Below are 20,050 nucleotides of genomic sequence, written 5' to 3'. Positions count from 1 at the left end.
CAAACAGGGCCTCTATCCACAGCATATAGGAATATCATACTGAAGTAGAGTTAATGGTAAACAAATATCAACAGTAATATGGAGAATGATCTTAGAGTCTTACCTGCCCAGCTGTATTTTCAATTACTTGCACCAGTGGGGTCCTTGTTGACATTTTTTGAAGACTTGAAGTTGCCAAAAAGGGGGAAGGAAACAATGAAACAAAAACGATTCTTCAGTGTCTATTGTACATTTAAAATCTGTCTAGCTGAGGGCAGAGGAAAATTTCCAGCAGAAGTCCAGCGCTAGCCAGCTAGCAGCACGACAGATAGCCCGTGAATCAACAAGTTGAAACCCACATCAGTGGCTAGCCGAGTTAGCCAGCTAGCTGAACCCAACTAGCAGCAACCGCACGTCCCATGTTTGTCAACAAGCACAAAACAGGAAAAAGCTAAATGTCTTCTTCAGCTTCGGTCTTGTTGTGAATACATTCAGTTTCCAGTTAGCAGTGCCAATTGTGACCAGGGAGCTACCAACCTAATGACGTTTTGGCCGGCTAGCTACTTGTGCTAGCACGAAGAAAAGTTGGTTGTATTGGACGAGACAAGGTTCAATTAGGTGGCTAGCATGCTAACCTGTAAGGTTGCTAACTAACGTCCGAGGAAGCGTCAACTGTCGCCCAAATCTACAACAAACGTGTATCCAGAGTCGGGTTCATAACACAGTGTCGACGCTTTTGTGGCAGGGATGTTTCCTTTCAGGTTTGAAGCCAGGTCCTGGTTCTGCAAACTTTCAGGCCAAAGTTATTCCCGGCGAGGGCTCGACCTTCCTAACTCCCACAAAACTATTCAAAATGTTCCCAGTGAAATATCCAGGGTAAGGGTATCCAAAAAATAAAAGCACCACCATGTAAACTGGTCACATGGCAGGTGAAAAACACGAATTAATCTGTTGCGCTAGTTTACAGACTGGCCAAAATTAGCCCATGTAGCGAATTGAGTGTTTCTTTCGAAGTAAAGTTAGCTAGTTAGCTGCTCCTCCTGCGGCCGCGGCGGTGCTGACTGCCACAGAGCAGCCCACAAAACTCTAAATCCACGGAAATCACCGGCGCTCTTCCTTGTGTTGCGTGATTGGAATAAGGTCGCTCAACAGTGCTGCACTGCAGTGTGGCGATTTACCAGCTCGTCCTGTCGTTACACCGACTGCTGTTATTCCCAAGACCCGCCGACTCAAAAAGGGATCATCAGGTTGTAAAATCCATTATTGGTATACTGGGGTTTTCTCGTTAGGAGGTGCGTGTCACGGTCGACAGGGGGAGAGAGGCGAGGAGCTGCGCCCGATTGCAGTCTATGCGCACGATCCTGCCCTGATACCGGAACAAGCTCGCGGCAACATGGCTGCTTGCACCACGAAACGATTAGAGAGGGAGGGGGTTCGTACTGCACTCGGCTCCAATCGGCTTTTTCCGAGCCTTTACTGTTGACTTAGTTTATTAAATGGCAGGTGCAGCAGGATATTCTGTGTACAACTTAAGTTTGAAAAGCAAAATCAATTTGAGATTTTGATTTTGAGATATGACATTGTTATGGGGTCCCCAGATATCTGCTTTGAATGCTTCAGAAGCAATCACAGCTGAGGCAAAGATGCATTTCAACAGTTGTTTTTAGGTGCAAGATTTCCAATTGAACAGAATAAACCTCCATTAATGGCATCTTGTCTAAGATAGTTATAGAAATTACATTTTTATTTTTTGTATTGCCAATTGTATGTTATTTATTATGTGTTGTGTTTTTACTTAATCTTGAGTCTATAGGCCAATACAGTAATGATTGGTTGATAGAACCCCAGGGTCCTCAACAATAATCCACTATTTTGACAGTTGCTTCTGGTCATTTGTGAAAATGTGTACAAATTCAATTCAATCTAAGTCTCGCTTTATTAATTAATCCTGTTGCCCTAATTTGTAAAGGGGCTCTATGTCCAAATCTAGTTCAAAATGTTAACCCTGGTGCCCTCAAACAAATGAATGTGTCAATGTTCATTGAAAGAATAGACTGAGGTCACATTTTAAAGACCTCATATCTCTTATTGGTGCCCGTGGTGTCGAATATGTGTCTTCTTCGCACAGCTGTAGAAATGAAATTTGTAAAAATGTGTCCATAAATGTGAAGATGCTGAAAGCTGGCACAGACATTTTTCAAGTTACTTAGCAACAGCCATGGACTGACGAAGAAATATGGCTTCCGTTAGAAGTGGTGATGTCTGAACTCTGTCAATCAGGAGGTCCGCAGAGACTAGTCACCAGTGTTCACCATCTGCACAATGCAAGGATGTTATGGAGAAATACAAAAATAAATCAGGAAATCAAGGGGTATGAGAGGCTTGACTGGGAGAGCGTCCAACTGGCAGGATTTCCCAGTGAATCGAGGGAAAAATCACATCCCTGATGATGGAAGGAGTGCAAACGCAGGGGTACACGAACACTGTTATAGGAGACAAAAAACTCAGTTTTCAGTGCATTGAACAGTATTCATATAATAATTAATATCCTGTACCAGAGGGAATCACTGGGCCTTTCTTGTAACTTATCAATCATTAAACACTCACACACTAATCAAACTGACTTGGCAGAATATGTCCTTTTTTTCTTTTTCAGTGTTTTGGAGCATATCCAGTTTGACGGTCGATCACAAGAGACCGTATTTAATTTTTTAATATTTTTTTTTCAGGTTTTTCATGAGCTGTATGAGTCTAGTTTTAATTAGTAATACTAAACCAAACCGTCATACAAAGCTCACCGACCTAATATAAAATATAAACAAATAATCCACCTTTAAGCGATCAGATCAAACCCTACATTCATATATACTTTATTCCTTCCATCTTCTTTTTTCTGCCTTATATTTTATTTATTTACTACTAATGTCAATTTGTTATGGCTGCGATGTTTGCGATTTAACCTGGATTTAACATGCTGTCCCTTGTTGTTATCTGTATTCTTTTATGTTCTGTAAATCCATAGCATCTGTTGTTCCCTTTGTATTAGTTAATTTGTCTAAATGATCTGCCTGTGTTTGCAGGAATTGTTGAAAAAAAGGGTAAAAAAGAAAAAAGGCTCTCGGTTGTTGATTGTGAAAATGTGCGGAAGTGTCGCCACCTACAGGATGCCTGTATGTATTACAGAACACTATCTATTGAATTATATAAACATATCCCACAGCCTATCGTTGAGAGACTACTTCCTGCTGTGTGTCTCGTAAATATTTGGATGAAAATGCATTTTTTGGCTGCCATACTTCTTCTGTGGAGGAAAAATGCCGCACTGAGTGGGAGGTTAAACTGGAAACCGTTAATTGCATCTGATATGAGAGTATTTTTTAGTCTCATTGGACGAACATTAAAAGACATAGCATGCTTTTTATCTCCAGTCTCCTACCTCAGGCTGCCAACTGTATCCCGCCAGATTGAGGCTGAAATGTTATTTTTTATATGTGGCCAATCCTTCCCCTCTGCCATCCTGTACAGCAGACTGTTGATGCATCACTAGCAGGCTGTCTCTGCAGCCTTTTTGCATTTCAACATGAATCTAGTTCACTCTGTGTTAATAGTATTGCCTTACAGTGCAGCATTGACTTGACTATGGAAGAGGAGACAATCAAGAGAAGTACAAAAAGAGTACAAACACACATAAAATTAATGAGTGTGCAAACTTCTCCTGCTTTGTTCCATGGCCTAGATTGAAATCCTTTCTAAACCCAGCAAGTTAGCAGGTGCTGAGTCACAGCAGCGTGGGCTAAATTAGAGAACAAGACCAAAAATAGGCTGAATCTGTATAGACGGCTACAATCACCTTGAGAGCAAGAGTTAGTCATATCATAAAATAAATCCTTATAGAAATATATAAAATATATGAATCTAAGCACATTATCTTTGCTGCTGCAGTGAATATTGTGTATATGGGCATGCTGCAAATATGGCTACTTATTTTATTTGAACATTTTATGTATAAATGGTTTAGCAGTTTTTGTTGTTTGTCATTTCTTGTGTGAAAGCTGCTATACTAAAAGTGTATTAACCTTACCAGCCACATTCATGACAGCATTATCAGCCTTTCTGCAGAATTGAAGATAACCCTTCTTGAGCTCCCTTTATCTTTTATTCAAATGTCTCCCATTTAGCTGTGGCTCTTTGAAGAGAGCATCAGAGGGTGACATTAGCTCATGTTCGTGCTGGTTACCGGGCCAACAGGGATGTTATTAATGTGTCGTTCTGTTTTAAGTCTCAAACCTAGTGGGTCAATTATTCTGGAAATGGGAAAGCGTGTTCAAGCTGTGTTCACGTGTGGCCTACTATCTTCTCAGGGATGGAATTGAACAGAAATCAAATTAGATGCAACTCAAATTCAAAATGAAGATAGTGAATAAAATAGAGTTAAGAAAATGAAATGTTTATTAAGTATTTTACAGAATAATAGCTGCAACATGAGTAGAGATTTTGGAAATGACAATACTGTGATTTTGAGTTTAACAAATTGAAAATCCAAATATATAGTCCCTGTTATTCATTTGTAAAGAAAAAACAATAAAGTTGAATGTATCAGAAATACAAAATATACATTTTACTTGAGGAAAACAACTTTAAACTATGTACATACAAAAATAGAATCATCTGAAAAGTTTTAAACAGAGATTATTGTTGTTATTATTTTTTGAATCAACAGAGACTGAGATGTAACTTTTCTTTGATGTTTGTTAAAGTATTTTAAAACATGATTGCTACATCTGAATACTACAAATGTCCAAACTGTACCATTTTCAATCCCAACATTTTAAAAACCCTTTAAAAAGATAACGGGAAGAAGAGGGCTCACACAAAAAAAAGGAAACAAAGACACTCTGAAGGAATATAAATAATAAAGGATGTGTGGAGGTGTGCAAATAGCTGCAGTCAGGGAGTGATCACCTCTGACTCACGCTCTTCAAACAGCAGCGAGCAGATCCTCCACGGCGACCGTCGTCAGGTCGCAGTAGAAGTTTCTCTCGTTGTCTCCGCCTCCGAACACCAGCAGGTTTCTGCCGATGGAGCCCGTATCCATATCCACGTCTCCATCCTCCTTGAAGAGAGCGTCTGTCTCCATGGTGACGATGGAGTGTCCCGCCCTGGGGAGGGACAGCTGAGGGAGCGTCGCCTCCGTCCAGCTGTTGGTGTCTGACATAAATCAAACAAAGAGACAAATAAATACATGAAAAAAATCAAAACATACACATAAGCCCTGTTTCATTATTCATGAAGTTAACTTAATTATTTGCTTTTCAGTCCATGGGGCCACTTCCTTTTTAAATTAAGTGACTTCTTTTTTTCCTTTAAGAAGTTCTTTTTTTTTTAGCTGCCTCTCACCGATATCGAAGACGAAGGCGTCAGTGAGAGCGTTGTTCCCGTTGTAGCCTCCGTGGATCAGGAACTTTGTGTCCGAGAGCACTGCACTGCCATGCCAGCTGGAACACACACAGAGGTTACATTACATCGAAAATATATGAAAATAAGACTTAATATGGTTTAAAATGTCTAGAAACCAGTGCACAAATTCAAGACTTTTGTTGTTGACATCTGTGCTTCTGATACATCTTCCCCCCAACTGTGTGTGTTTTGCTGTACCTTCGTGGAGAGGGGGCTTTCCCAGATGTTTTCACAGCAGAGAACTCCATCAGACCTAAGCAAAACAAAAATATAATTGTTATTTTTACTATTAGGCATTTAGCGTATTTTCATCAGAAAAACCATAGACCTCAGAGATTTACAGGCTTGGGAAAACTTTTATTTTAAAGCTCAAAATACAATGTCTATTCTTGGGAAAACCTAGTAATTCCATCTGTCTATCAGTGGATTCAACTCTCTCAATGTCCTGCATTAGAGACATTAACCTTGGCTATCAGCGGAAGGTCTGATGCCTTATATAAAAATGGAAGAAAATACTTTTTGGAAAATGACTACTGTTAATTTGGATTTGTTTATGTTTTACTGGTATTATTATTGTATTTTACAGTTTTCTAAACAGTTCCTATGTTAAGTGTATTATTGCTCTTTTTATTTGATTTATTTTTTGGGTAGCTGAGTAAGATTAAGAAACCAGAGAGATGGAGTTGGGGGGGGATACATTTGATACATAATGTTTTTATACCTCTATCCAGATTATTGTGTCTTGTTTGTGCGTACAAATAAATGCAAGGCTTTTGCATACATTTCTAATAATACCCAGCTGTGCGGCTTACCGAGGTCCAGCATGTACATGTCATTGTAGCAGACGGGGGTGTCCCATCCTCCAAACACATAGATCTTCATCTGCTGCATCACACATGCAGAATGGCTGGAAGAAAAACAAGGAACGAGGATGAGACGGGGAGAAAGGGATGTTGGAAAAAAGCATCAGCAGCTGTAATGGATCGAACCATCTTACCCTGAGCGGGGGGAGGGCTTATTACCGGTCACAATAGGCTGGTACCAGATGGAGAGGTTGGGATCGAAGATGTAGAGCGAGTCGCTGCAACCGTCAGGCTCTGGGTTCGGACACGGGAAAACTCCGCCGAGCACAAACAGCTCGCCCCGAAACATGCTGCAGCTGTGGTAGGCCAGAGGAGGAACCTTCCCCTGAGCCTGAGGAGAGAGGAAGACTTCAAGAAACAGGACAGGCAGCGAAAAAAGGCCATATGGAGTTCAAACTAGCAACACACACCTCCACCATGGTCCACTTCCAGCTCCGTGTGTCCAGGATGTGGACGTCGTTGAACCATTTCTTGTTCTTGGAGCCTCCGAACACAAAGATCCGCCTGGAGTCCGGGTCGTAGACGGCGGTGTGGCCGATCCTGGCCTCGGGAGTGGGACCCTCTGCCAGAGTCTCCGCTGCCACCCAGGACATGTCCTCTGTTTGGCAGAGACAAGAACTCTTAGACATTGATCCACGGGAAATTAGACCCCTGCCAGATCTAAAACAGCTTCAAGGATATCTGTAGCTGTGAATGGTCCACAGACCTGTGCAGAGCTTCCACATGGGGTCCTTGCAGAACTGCTTCCTGGCTCCCTGTCCTCCAATCAGAATCGCTGTCTGAGCGTCGATGGGACACAGAGTCTGACCCCAGCGGCCTGACGGGCTGACCAATGGGGCTGTAGGAAAACAAAAGATCAGGAAAGATATAATATTTTAACACAGGACATCAAAGTTCTAACATTAAAAGGGACACGAGACCTCAGATGGAAAAGACCCCACCACATCTCTCTTTATCTATAAATTGTTATAGTTGTTTCCCCCCTTTTTTGTTGTATAATTGTGTGTCTCTTTGTTGAGGCTTTTCACACTTTGTCATTCTTGTTTTCCTTAAGGTTATTTTACACCTATTTTTGGTAGGGTATGTGTTTCTTTGGGATATTTTAAAAACAGGTGAAAGCTACTTGGGCCAGTTCGATAAACCCTCCATGAAGCTAACCACTCTCCATGTTTTCAGTCTTATGCTAAGCTAAGCGTTTCCTGGCACAAGTTCCATATATGATGAACAGGTATAAGAAAGGCATTGAGATGTCTTACTGTTGGAAAGAAGGAGAATATGTGTATTTTCCAACTGTAGCTGTAACGTTCAAATACCTAGATGCATCCCGGCCTGTCTAAGTTAAAGTTACAGAAAACCTTTGGTGGGTGGTGTGCACTAATGTACCAGGTATGGGACTGAAAGGTGAGTAAACACAAGATGAAACCCATCTGAAACGGTATGTAATGTGTATGCAGACTCACAGGTCTGTGTGGGAGTCTTGGCCTGCCTACTCTTCGTCCTGGATGCACTCTGCGTTCTACCCACAATCCCCTGCGCCTCTCCTGCTCCATTAGCTGTGGAAAATGAAAATACATTTTATTAGAGGACACAGAGAACTCCTCCACACCTCGTCTTTAGCAATTATCATTACCAATAACACAAAGGGATAAATAATGCTTTCTTTACAAGGACTAGAATATACAGAAACAGGCATTAAGACAACTTTTTAGTGCCATTCCTTCTGTAAAACTATTTAACTTCATGAAGAGATTAAGAATGATTTTTGACGGATTTGGTTCACAGCTACATGGGCAGTTTTGGATTTAACATCAGGACAATTAATGCAATATAATTACACTTCTCCTTGCACAACATGCGGTCTCTTTCACCTGTCCCCTTAATCTGTGTTGCATCTGCTCCACTGCTGAATAGCTTCTGGGCCCTTTTAGATTGACCTCTGGCCTTTCTCAAAGGAGTGGTCTTCTCCACGCCGCCATTGGGACAAATGTTCTCAAGCTCCCCTGTCGTGGTCGTCTTATTTTCATCACAGTCTTCCTCTGACTCTCGCTCTCTCTTCTTGCCCTTGATCTCCCGGGCTGCGAGGGGAGCCACGATGTCCTGAGAGGGTCAACACTTGGTATCATTTATCGTTTCAAATTCATACATTGTTTGAAATATGTGGGTTAGATTAAAAAACAAGAGGCTGATATTAGCATCAAAAGACCAGAATGCAATGCAACACAGACATGTTTAGCTTTGAAGGGGACATGATGATTTTTATGAAGTCCCAATCTGTACTGGTTTTAGCTCACAACAGAAACACCCACTGACTGTAAAAACTACTTGCTGAGAGGCATTCTGTTAAATGTAGAAAGAAACCTAAAGTTATTAAACATTAACAAATGTTATATTGACAAGTATTAAGAAACATTTATTATATGTTTTAAATGTGACAGCCGCATCTGAATATCAGATGTTACTGTCTGAATCCGTTAATTTCTGATGGTTGTATTGGTAAATATTGCATATAATAATAATGGTATATAATTCATTACCTTTGGTGTGTATTCCTTCACAGACATGATCTGTGGCTTGGACCAATCTGCTTTTACCTGAGGGGGGAACAAAGGATGCTTTAAGTAAAAGGTAGAGCATTACAGTATTCAATAAGTCAAGTAACAAACGAATAAATAATTTGTTCAGCATCCGAGAGACTCCTCTTTGCTTTGTGATGGACATGATAAAAGGCAGTTTTTGTCTGTATGCAATTTAGTCCTGAATCTTAGGGTTTATAAACTTTATACCACATTCTATATATGGTTAAAATACAGACCAGGTTTCCTCCTTCCAGAGTGACATCCAATGTAACGCTGTCCTTCCAGGTCTCCTCCTCCCACTGCTCCCATGACAGACACCTGCAAGATGTAAATCAATAAATCAGATCATTTAAATTCAGATTGGAAATCACTGGAGGACAGCAGATGCAAGGGACAACCAGACACATTTACCGTAAAAAGTTATTAGTCAGATTGTAATTAAAAGGGACATGGTCAGAGTCACCGTACTTGTTATACGGGGTCAGTTTCCCGATAGTGATGGGGAAGCGGTCAGCGTCGTTGAGCTCCGCGTTAACGCAGACACGCTGCCCCCACGGCCCGCTGCTGAACAGCACCACCTGGCGGACATTTGGTGGAACTGCAACACACACCCTGCACGACCCTTCAGGGCTATCACGGCGAAAAAGATATAAAGTCATTATTGGGTTATTTTTGCTTCAATATGGGGCGTTATTATCAGCATGAAGCTACCAGTATTATTCTCTTTTTACACAGTTGTACTCAAATGCAACATATAAAAAGGTGTATGACGTGTATACAACATTATTTAACAACTATAGAGGTGCTGTTCAAACCGTTCAAACACATTGAAGCTAACATACACAATGTTCTAAAGACAGCAACAAGCTAAAGATGTTAACACTAATGTTATTAAAAATCATTTCGTTACCTCAACAGCCTCTGAGGGGGACCGTTTACTCCGAAAACCGCATATATTCCGAAGTCTTCCATCTTTGTTCTGTCGTCCAGCAAAGACGTTTAATTGTCAGAGATCTTATTGCTATGCTTCTTTCTTTTTGCACAAGTTTAAGTAACAAAACAAGGATATGTCTGTACCTTCCTCTGTACGGCATCTCCCGCCACTGATGTGTGTTCAATATCTAAACTCCGCGCGAGTTCTCAGTAAACAATTGGGAGCGCTTGTTTTATTGCTGACTGTGTCTGTCGGGTGAAGTCTGCGTTGTTGAGCATTCAGCAGATCTAAAAACCCGCCTATGCGGTGCAGGCTGATACTACAATCGAGCATACTTTAGGTTGCAACGCAATGCAGGGCTTTCATTGGCTTGAGGCTATCAAGCCAATGAAAGCCCTGCATTCAGAACCGTGACGGACGTCACGAAATGCTGCGTTCAAGAGCACTTGTCCCTCAACAGTTTACGTTGCATGGGTTGCACTGCTTTTAATTATTCTTTCATCATATTTAATTCCGTTTCTCTTGTTGTTGTTTTGTAAAACTTAAACTTATTCAACAATGAATGGCAGTTTGTATGAATTGTTTTAAAATGTGGGTGTATTTATCTGAGTTGTCTTTTTGTTCAATCCTTTTCTTGCAGATGTGCAATATTGTTGGATGTTTCATTGAACAAACTTCACATTTCATTCTTTTCTGACAGTCTTTGCATAGATGTCCTTTCGTTAGACAGCCAAAGCATATTCCTTGTGCTTTTAAGCATGCAGTCAATCTTTTCATTGTGAGATTTTTTGTTCATTTTACATGTTTCAGAGGTGTGTTCTCCTGCACAAAATACACAGCGCTTCTGAACAGTAATGCCTTTATGGTCTGATTTTATGTTTTGGAAAGGTTTTTACTCTTCATTGACTCCTGGGCTTGTCACAGTAACAAAACGACTTCCCTTATAACCATGAGCAGGCTTATTGCTGGGTGATTTGTACACTTTAATATCCCTTTTTGGCATGACATCCTGTATGTCTCCAAACATGGGGTCTGATACAATGCGACGCGTGCATGCTTTTCAATGAAGTTGACCAATATTGGAAACTTTGCTCTTGTCTTATTGTGTTCATAATATGCATATGCAGTTGTTCTCCACTTTTCCCTAAGTTTAAATGGGAGTTTCATGATCACATTTCTCATGTTTGATGTGCTATTCATTTCATCAAAAAACTCAACATCTTCCATTGTGTTGCAACATCCACGAAGAAAGATAGCATAAGAATGCGGTGCCTTTCTATCTTCACTCTTTATAGCATTCCAGTTCAACATTTTGTCCAAACAAGCTGCTGCGATTAAGAGCTGTCTTTTGGGCAACTCTTTACCAAGTCTTTAGCTTGGCCTTCTGTATACTGCTCTAGAAAGAACAGCCTGTCTTTGTAATTGTCAGTTTTATCTTCTATTGTATGTTCGAACATTCTGATGAATGAAAGGTATGGATCTCCTTTAAAGATGGGTATTTCTCTGGATGGGAGTAATGTTAAGCGTTGCTCCTTCATTAGCATTTCAGTGATTTAGTTTTCGCTGCATTACTTGAATAAAGTCATTGCTTTCTGTCCGAGTGATGCTGCTGTGCTGATGCTGCTGTCCTTGTTGTGGGCCCTGGTTGTAATACTTGGATATGACCACTAGGGGCTGCATGACTTGAGTTCATTGAATTGAAGTATTATGAAACTCTTTTTATTATCCTTCTCCACAGGTTTTCCTTGGTTCTCTTCATCCTGGATATAATCATTTTCAGCTGGCTGACCAGTGTCATGCTGCTCCTCCCCCACACGAGGGTCAGGGTCAGAGTCATCATCCTCAGAAGCTTCCAATGTTTTAATTGTGGCTGTTGCAGCATCAATATCAGCTCAAGCTTTTCCATTTTAGCTCTGATATTGGCTTTTATTGCTTCCAGGTCAGCTTCTTGTTTTTCAAGTGAGTGTTTCTGTGATAAGGCAGCAGCGTGTGATATGAGTGCAGCTCTCTCTGCCTCTGCCTTTCTTCTTACTGATGAAGCTGTTGAAGATGTATTGCTGCCACTAGAACTTTTACCTTTTTTTCTTATCATGCCCACTGATATTGCTTTATGTGGACTTGACATAAGTGCAGTATGAGCTATGGTCAGAAGGAGGAGGCACATGCTTAAAGGATGCAGCTATAGCTATAGCTAACCATTTCTTCATCACATCTTGAAACTCATTAAAATATGCAATTTTTGGGAGATACCAGTCAACATGATCAGTTTCTTGTTCTTGCTCTGACAGCATTTCTTGCACTGAGTAATGTGAGTTTGAAAACTCTTTGGAGAGTATTTGAAAAACCCCACGACAACCTTGTATCTCAATGATATTCCCATAATCAATCATGAGTGAATCAATTTCTTGAGACTTGACCCAATTTCGTTTTCCTTTTTTTAAATTAGCTGCGCCAGTTTAGCTAATCTAAAGCCTTTTCTGTAGTTCTTTTTGGTCTGATGTCAGCATTTTCCACAGGCACTTCACGTTCATTCACGTTTGGGTCCGTTTTGGAGGTTCATTCGTTTCCACATTTTCCTTTTCAGCCATTGTTATGGTTTATTGTCATTAAACATCTACTTGTAAACAGCTGAACTTATTTTAATGTTGCTCTTTATTATTATGCCGCTTGGATCCGCGGCAGTAAGCCAAATAGACAAACTTATTAAAGAGCTTTTCAAGAAGCGCTCCTTGAGTTACGTTCCACACTTTATTCATAAGCGAATTTATTCCACTTCCAGCATTAGACATACTGTATTGCAACATCCACAACATGCGGCACAAGCCTTTCTCCACAGAAATCCACGTTGTCACAATCCAGAAAGTCAATGCGGTCCTTCCTTGTTCACTATGATGTCCGTGATTTGTAAACTCACAATTCACATCCGCTCGTATCCATTCATTTCCAAGAGTATTTCATTCTATAATATGGTGGCAACCATTTAATTCCACACGGATTTGTCCATCACGAGTGTTTAACAATGTCGTGGCTTCCTTCCTTGTCTTTCCATCAAGCCACTATACGCCTTACAGACAGTTCTTCTACTCGTTTCTTTCCTTTAAATTACTCACAAAGTTGGAACGATATTGGCAGATTCGGATTTCATGGATCAATAACTGATGAACAAAACGTTGTTCAGACACAAATTACGTCTCCTAAACAACTCCGAAAAAAGAAAAGAAAAGAATATTCAATCACTTCACTATTATACAGTATATTATACTAAACTCACCACACACATCAATAGTCTCCTGGTGGTCATACTACATCAGAGAGTTTGGAAGAATATGCTTTTGAATAATTTTGGTGAATATTTATAATGTAAAATCTTCAATAAATATGGCATCATCTTTAATAACTTTACTATTATACAGTACATTTCTACCAAACTCACTACACACATCAATAGTCTCCTGGTGGTCATACTACAGCAGAGAGTTTGGAAGAATATGGTTTTCAATAATCTTTGTGAATATCTATAATGGAAAATCTTCAAGAAATATGCTACCAAACTCACCTCAGACATTAATGGTCTCTAACTTGCTAGACTACGAAAGTGTATTTGAAAATATATTTTAATGATTGTTATGTTATTTTAAAAATAAAGTGTATTGGTAATATACGTTACTGTCAAACAGGAGACCCCTTAATTTTAACCAGAAGCTATTGAAATTTAACTCAAAAGAAGATCTCCTCTTTATTCATAAACCTTAACACTGTTTTATTGTTCTTTCATTAATTAACTTACAGACTGAATATATACATGGTATCACCTACATCAAAGCAAGATCCATCAAAAGTAGAACAGTCTTTTAATCTTCAAGACATCACACACATTGATATATTACATATATATGTTACTCATACAGTATGTTATATATAAATTAAGACATGAAACAACTTTTTCATTAGCTATGAAACAGTCAAATAAAGTTCAAATTGAAAAATAAAACATTTCAGGATTTTCATCTATCTTATTGTACAATGTTAATGAATACATCTACAATCTAATGTCTGACATGGAAAACATCATGAACATCTGTGACTAATCTGTAAGGGAAAATACATTTAACATCTTAATTAAGAATATAACAATTTAAAACTATGGACAGGTGATTATTAATCATTACTTCAGTTGCCCAAAATCTTTAGCAAAGCTTCTTTTTTTTAAAATAAATATTCACCAAAATTATTCAAAAGCACATTCTTCCAAACGTCTTGCTGTAGTATGACCACCAGGAGACTATTGATGTGTGTAGTGAGTTTGGTAGAAATAAGCTGTATAATAGTGATTGAATATTATTGTATTCTCTTTTTTCGGAGTTGCACTTTGCAGACGGTCCCTGAGCACTCGTTTCTTCTCCGGCTGCAGACCGTAATGTGTCCAGCTTGAAGGACGTCACGGCACGTATTGGCTTTTTTTGATGAAAATGTGATTGTAGTTCGTTGTCAACCGGTACTTAGGAGTGCTGGAGACGTAATTTGTGTCCGAACAACGTCTTGTTCATGAGTTATTGATCAGTGAAATCCGAATAATATCGTTCTAACTTTACTGAGCTCAGTTACTTGTGTTGCTTGGCCTCCGATGGTTAGTTGATGTTGCGATGTGTTTGCTCAAAATGAAAAAACAAACTTTTGCACATGCAACAAAGAATAGGCCTTTACAATATTCAAAAGAAATAAGCACAACTCAAATAAAATAACAAACAACTTAGGTATTCTTTCTTTCTTGATAATGATCATATAACTTCATAACTTAAATGGTACTTTGTATGTGTACGTGTACGGTTAAAAACTGTTCCTCGACGGCGTCTCTCAACCATGGATGTATAAGAAGAACTGGATACAGCGTGGGAGGCGGGGCCTCATTCATTCCTATGAGATTTGCTCATTAGCGCATGATGATAAAATCATGGATCAGTGGCGAGCCGTCAGGGCCCTCTAGGCCCTCTGTGAGGGCCTAAGATATTCTAAAAAATAATATTTGAAAACATTAAAAAAATTACATTAAATATTTTTTTTATTTTATTTTTGTTGTCACATTTTTCATTAGTTTTACCAAAAATAACTTGATTTAATTGTATTTAAAATAATATTTCCAAAGAAATAAATCCTTCGAATCTGCCTGTTCAGTTTCTGTTGGAATGTGAAGGGTTAAATGCTGTCTCTGCGAGTTCTGTGAAGACGGGAGAGCTTGTTGGTCCCTCTCTACATTCACAGAGGGCCAGCTATAGTAACTCAACGAGAGAGTAATGTCAAATGACAGTACAATTGACCAATCATATCTTCCCTCTAAATGGGCGGGCTTTATTTTCGTGGACTTTATGACAAGTTCCGCCCGCTGTGAGGTCTATGCAAGTGGTGCAGTGACGCGTCCTAAAACCCGGAAGTAAGCTGCGCTCGGATTCCCTCGACAGAAAGCAGTGGGATTTCTTCAGAGGATTTTGGAAAATAGCTCGAAATAAGGTCTGTGGAAAACGAACCTGTTAGATAAATGCACGTTGTGTTCAGCCGGATAATATCCACATGTCTACCCTACTTTTATTATTTTCGAATCATAAATCTAATCGATAGATTTATGATTAGCATAAGTTCGTTCATGATGGCTCACTTCAGTGATAGTGATGATGACATCGGTGCGAAATTATTAACCGAGTAATTTTCAAGATTGAGTTACAATGATAAACTGGAGTGGCAAAGGATCAGCTTCATGACCCGCAAGTGCTTCATCCAAAAGGACAGGAGGATGGACTTTGTGTTTCAGTGATTTATCATCAAAGGTAGGCCTAAGTCATTTTCAATGTGGGCCGCCGTGCCGACTTCATTCATTTGTAATTGTTACTTGGCTGTGGGTGCCCTGTCATGATAGGTGTTTATATAAATGGTGTTTTGTGTGGTAGAGGGTCGCTGTCATTGACGCGTTTTGCAACCCGGGCCGCTGTTTTGATATTCCGCTGAAGTATACGCTGTGACGTAATATGTTTTATTTTCTTTCGAGGGAAGGGGGGGTCAGAGGGCCTAGGTATAAAAGGCACGGCTCGCCACTGTCATGGATGTATAATAAGAAGGTTTGGAGGAGGAAACAGAAGTACTAATAAGGAAGTTAAGCAATACACCCTCAGATTTTTTTGATGAAAGACAAAATATGTTTTGCTGCTGCCTTCAAACGATATGAATGTGCTTTAGAAATGTATAAGCTTATTGTTGTTACCCCACAGCAGAGATGGGAATTAAGTAACCATTTAAGGTAACCCTGTTGAGATATTGGGGCTTTCAGCGGGTGTTTCCTGAGCACGGCAGCCGGCCCAGTCGGTGCAGGTAGAGCAGAGGCTGCAGGTAGCTACAGCTGGCGGCAGCAGCCAGACCAGAGGTCCGGTACTGACACTTCATCACAACAGCTGAAAACCTCCCCTCCATCGTCATGGTGATGATGAGGGGGAGGTAGTTGAGAGAGACGACGGCCTGGATGATGACAAAGGTCACAAAGGCTTTCTTCTTCATGGAATTCATCTTTCCCTTTTCCCTCGGCTTGCTACCTCCAACTTCCTTTTCCTCCGCCCTTCCTTCTTCCCTCTCCTCCATCCTCACAACTTGTGAAGACGGGGGAGTTTTTTTTAATTCTCTGAGAACATACAGGGTGCAGAAGGTGTCTATGATGAACGTAGGGAGGAACACCAGGCACAGGGTTAAGATGGAGCGCTGAACAATAGAAGAGATCGCCAGGATGATGTAAATGCACCAGCAGACACCCAAACATGGCCACCTGTACCCACGCTCCTTGATCCTAAAAGAAGGGGAAGTAGGAAGGAGCACAGGTATTGATGTTCTACAGCACTTCCAGAAATTCATCAGGTCCGAAGATTGTTCCTTTTGTTCAGGTTCATCATGTTCAAATAATCATCTTTAGAGATATAAAGATGTGTACACACCCACAGCTTTTTATAAAGTAATTACCGAAGACATAAAATGAAAATCAGGTGTCTTTCTTTTGAGATAAATACATTTGATAAAAGAAACAAAAGAAGGGCGATTTGGAGAAATATTCGACTTCTTCCAGATTTCTACAGATAACATTTCCTGAATCATTCTGAATTTGTTATCATACCAGTCCTCTATAGACTGTATAAATGGCCATATAATATATAAACGCCATTAGGATATCCAACTGTTTCTGTGATGGCGTACCTGAAAAAATCTAAAATGACAGTCATTATTTTTTAACCCTATAACCCATGTTGTCAATCCAATATCTCACAATAATTCAGTGTCCACTGATAAAAAACGTCAGATTTTTTGCATATTCCAGGTTCCTCATAGTAACACCGCCCATTTAACAACAACATAAATATACTTATCAGCTCTGATTCTCTTGCTTAAGTGAAGTCACAATGAATATGGTGTCATGTCTTTACTGCTATTACTCTAAGGCCCATTACATCTCTAAGGACATCATCATGTGTGTGGTCTTACCGTAGATAGAGGATGGGTCGCACCACAGCGACGTACCCCTCCACACACGACAGGCAGAGCAGCAGAGGCTTCATGATGAGCACCATGGAGGACAGGAAGGTCACGACAGCCAGCACATTAACGCTACGCCACAGCCAGTGATTGATAAAAAACAGAGGAAAAGCCATGAAGAACATCAGCTGGGCGACGGTCAGGTGGAGCGGGAATAAGTCTGCATGAAGGACACCGCTTACCTTTGACCTTTGAATTGAGCAAATAATAAATCGTTTATTTAACCCTTTTTTTATTCCCTAACTAGATCAAGTTAAGGTTTTACATGCTATGTCACTGCATAAAACATATTTACCTTTGGCCGAGGATGTGGAACATGAGCCAAAGGTTTAACGGACCACCAACGAGGAATTCAAAGCAGTAAGTGGTGAGGAGGATGATGAAGCCAGCAGAAGGACCCCCTAATTTGCCAGCACCATCATTGTCATCATCATAATAAGGATCACAGTCATTCCAAATATATCCTTTAGAGGAAAAAGAGTTTACAGTGGATCCGTTCATACTGCAGAGAGAGAAAGACATGGTCCAGGGAATGCATCAAAACTTCTTATTGGAGGATAATAAAGACAGTTAAACCTGGAGAAGGGTAATTTGTTCAGTGTTTGTGTATTAATAAGTAGCTGTAACATACCTTTTAGTGTGAGTGGCGCTCACAGGCAGCTTGGTTTGCTCTTTAAGTTGCTTAAAGTTGATTTAATGGAAATTTCCACCACCTCAGACATTAGTAACACAAAAAATGACAAGATCAGAGATAAGAGAGCTCATATTGTAATAATCTTGTTTGAAAAAGTTAGTGCAGAACGTAAAGGAAATCCATTGGGTTTCCCTGGTCCCTGACGTAAAAAAATAATAATGAGACACAAGGCTACTTTACATTATGACATAAAGAGGCATTAAGACACATTTTAAAACAATTAATACAGACTGCCTTTCATTGTTGTATCCTGTATAAGTTTAAGTTTTACAAAAAAAAACAAGAGAAACGGAATTAAATATGATGAAAGAATAATTAAAAGCAGTGCAAACCATGCCACGTAAGCCTTTGAGGGACAAGTGCTCTTGAACGCAGCTTTTCGTGACGTCTGACAGCGGTACTGCTTTCATTGGCTCGCTTGAGGCTAGTGCTGGTTGCAACCTAAAGTATGCTCGATTGTAGTATCAGCGTGCACCGCATAGGCGGGTTTTTAGATCTGCTGAATGCTCAACAACGCGCACATCCCCCCCAATATTCAGATACGCTCAAAATGTCCCCCCCAATATATAGCCTAACTGATATAATTTTTTTTAAATAAAATTGCTATTCTATTACTTTTTTATTTTGGCTATTTGTATACTTGAAAATCTTTATTTTCTGTTATTGTGAACTTCACCAAAATTATATATTCTTTTCATATGTAAATTGGTTCCGCCTTTGTTTGTTTATGCATATCTTTATTTTGTACCTGGTGGGTGTATTTAGCTGTCGCACGTCCGAGTCCAGCTTCAGTTAGCGTTGATGCTCCAAGCAGGTCAGTCATGTTTTAATTTGCCCTCCATCAGTTCTGGTATCTTTTTCTAGTTAGCTCTAAAGTAATCTATATTATTTTCTTTCGTAATGATAATGTTAATGAACCCTCCGGTTTAGCTTCTTTGTGTAAATAACTTGTAGTTCTGATGTTAAAACCGAACTTTTCAGGAATAGTAGCTAGGGGAGTGATTAGTCAAATATGCATAAAGAAAAAGTAAATCTGTTTACAGTTCTGTTTCATATGGGTGTTGAGAGATGCTCAACACCCGGGGAGCATGCCCCCGGACCCCCCTACTGAGGTCCACCTGCCTACACCCCCGTCAAATTGTCCCACCCATATTGAGGATGCTTCCTACACCTATGCCTGAGACACAGTTTCGTGAATATTGTTGTTTGTATGGGGTTTAACAGGTTTTAAAGTATCCCATGTGTTGATACATTTTTATAAATGTTTCTTTAGAATAGCAGGAAATTAGTATTCATATTTTGATTGAATTTTTGGTCCCCCCAATGTTGACTCCATGGTTACGGCCTTGTTGTACACACATCAGTGGTGGGAGATGCCGTACAGAGGAAGGTACAGACATATCCTTGTTTTGTTACATAAACTTGTGCAAAACAAAGAAGCATAGCAATAAGAGCTCTGACAGTTAAACGTCTTTGCTGGACGACAGTACAAAGATGGAAGACTTCAGAATATATGCGGTTTTCGGAGTAAACGGTCCCCCTCAGAGGCTGTTGAGGTAACGCAATGATTTTAACCCTCTCCCCACACACACACTCTCTCACCAGTCTGCAGCTCCGACCACAGTTCTCCGGTTCCACTCTCCACCAGGAAGGTTCTGCTGTGTCTGGATCGCCTCAACTGCTCCCTCGCTGCAACAAACATAAAACATACTTCAGTTTTTTATTTGGATAGGATGCTGCACATGCTCTTCTCTTGTGTGAGATGATTTGGGTCGGCACAACAGTTCACATTGTTTTTTAGCTTCAGCAGGCAGCTGTTTTCAGCCATAAAGTTTGAAGCCCCCTCTATGCTGTGCAGTTCTTCAGGGGCAAAGCAAGGATTTCTGGGTCCCTCAGGTTAGAAAATGAGTTATTATCCCACAAAAACAACGGAGGCGTGTGTCGCAGTGGGTAGAGCCTTGGTGTTTGGATCAGTGGGTCACATGTT

At 40.1% G+C, this 20,050-nt stretch overlaps 2 protein-coding genes across 17 annotated transcripts in view; both read right to left on the bottom strand.

Moving 5' to 3' along the window:
- Window positions 1-1,377, bottom strand: part of mark2b (MAP/microtubule affinity-regulating kinase 2b) — a 45,233-nt gene extending 43,856 nt beyond the window's left edge. For all 16 annotated transcript variants that reach the window (XM_034106179.2, XM_034106184.2, XM_034106188.2 and 13 more), the window contains exon 1: window positions 104-1,377. In XM_034106179.2, coding sequence (XP_033962070.1) covers window positions 104-154 — 51 coding nt within the window. In that variant the 5' untranslated portion in view covers window positions 155-1,377. The remainder of the gene's footprint in view (window positions 1-103) is intronic.
- A 3,081-nt stretch (window positions 1,378-4,458) lies between these two features.
- Window positions 4,459-10,077, bottom strand: krcp (kelch repeat-containing protein). Its single transcript, XM_034106234.2, has 13 exons — window positions 9,786-10,077; window positions 9,344-9,505; window positions 9,112-9,193; window positions 8,834-8,890; window positions 8,168-8,396; window positions 7,760-7,852; window positions 7,006-7,137; window positions 6,710-6,897; window positions 6,434-6,630; window positions 6,249-6,343; window positions 5,635-5,689; window positions 5,377-5,474; window positions 4,459-5,187 (listed from the first exon to the last, which is right to left on the bottom strand). The coding sequence occupies exons 1-13, from the start codon at window positions 9,845-9,847 to the stop codon at window positions 4,958-4,960; spliced, it is 1,680 nt and encodes a 559-aa protein (XP_033962125.1). The 5' UTR covers window positions 9,848-10,077; the 3' UTR covers window positions 4,459-4,957.
- Window positions 10,078-20,050: the final 9,973 nt, after the last annotated feature.

The sequence above is a fragment of the Pseudochaenichthys georgianus genome, chromosome 18, assembly GCF_902827115.2.
Source record: "Pseudochaenichthys georgianus chromosome 18, fPseGeo1.2, whole genome shotgun sequence".
NCBI lineage: Eukaryota > Metazoa > Chordata > Actinopteri > Perciformes > Channichthyidae > Pseudochaenichthys > Pseudochaenichthys georgianus.
Note: the sequence above shows the minus strand (reverse complement) of the source record. Positions and strands in the feature narration are given on the sequence as shown.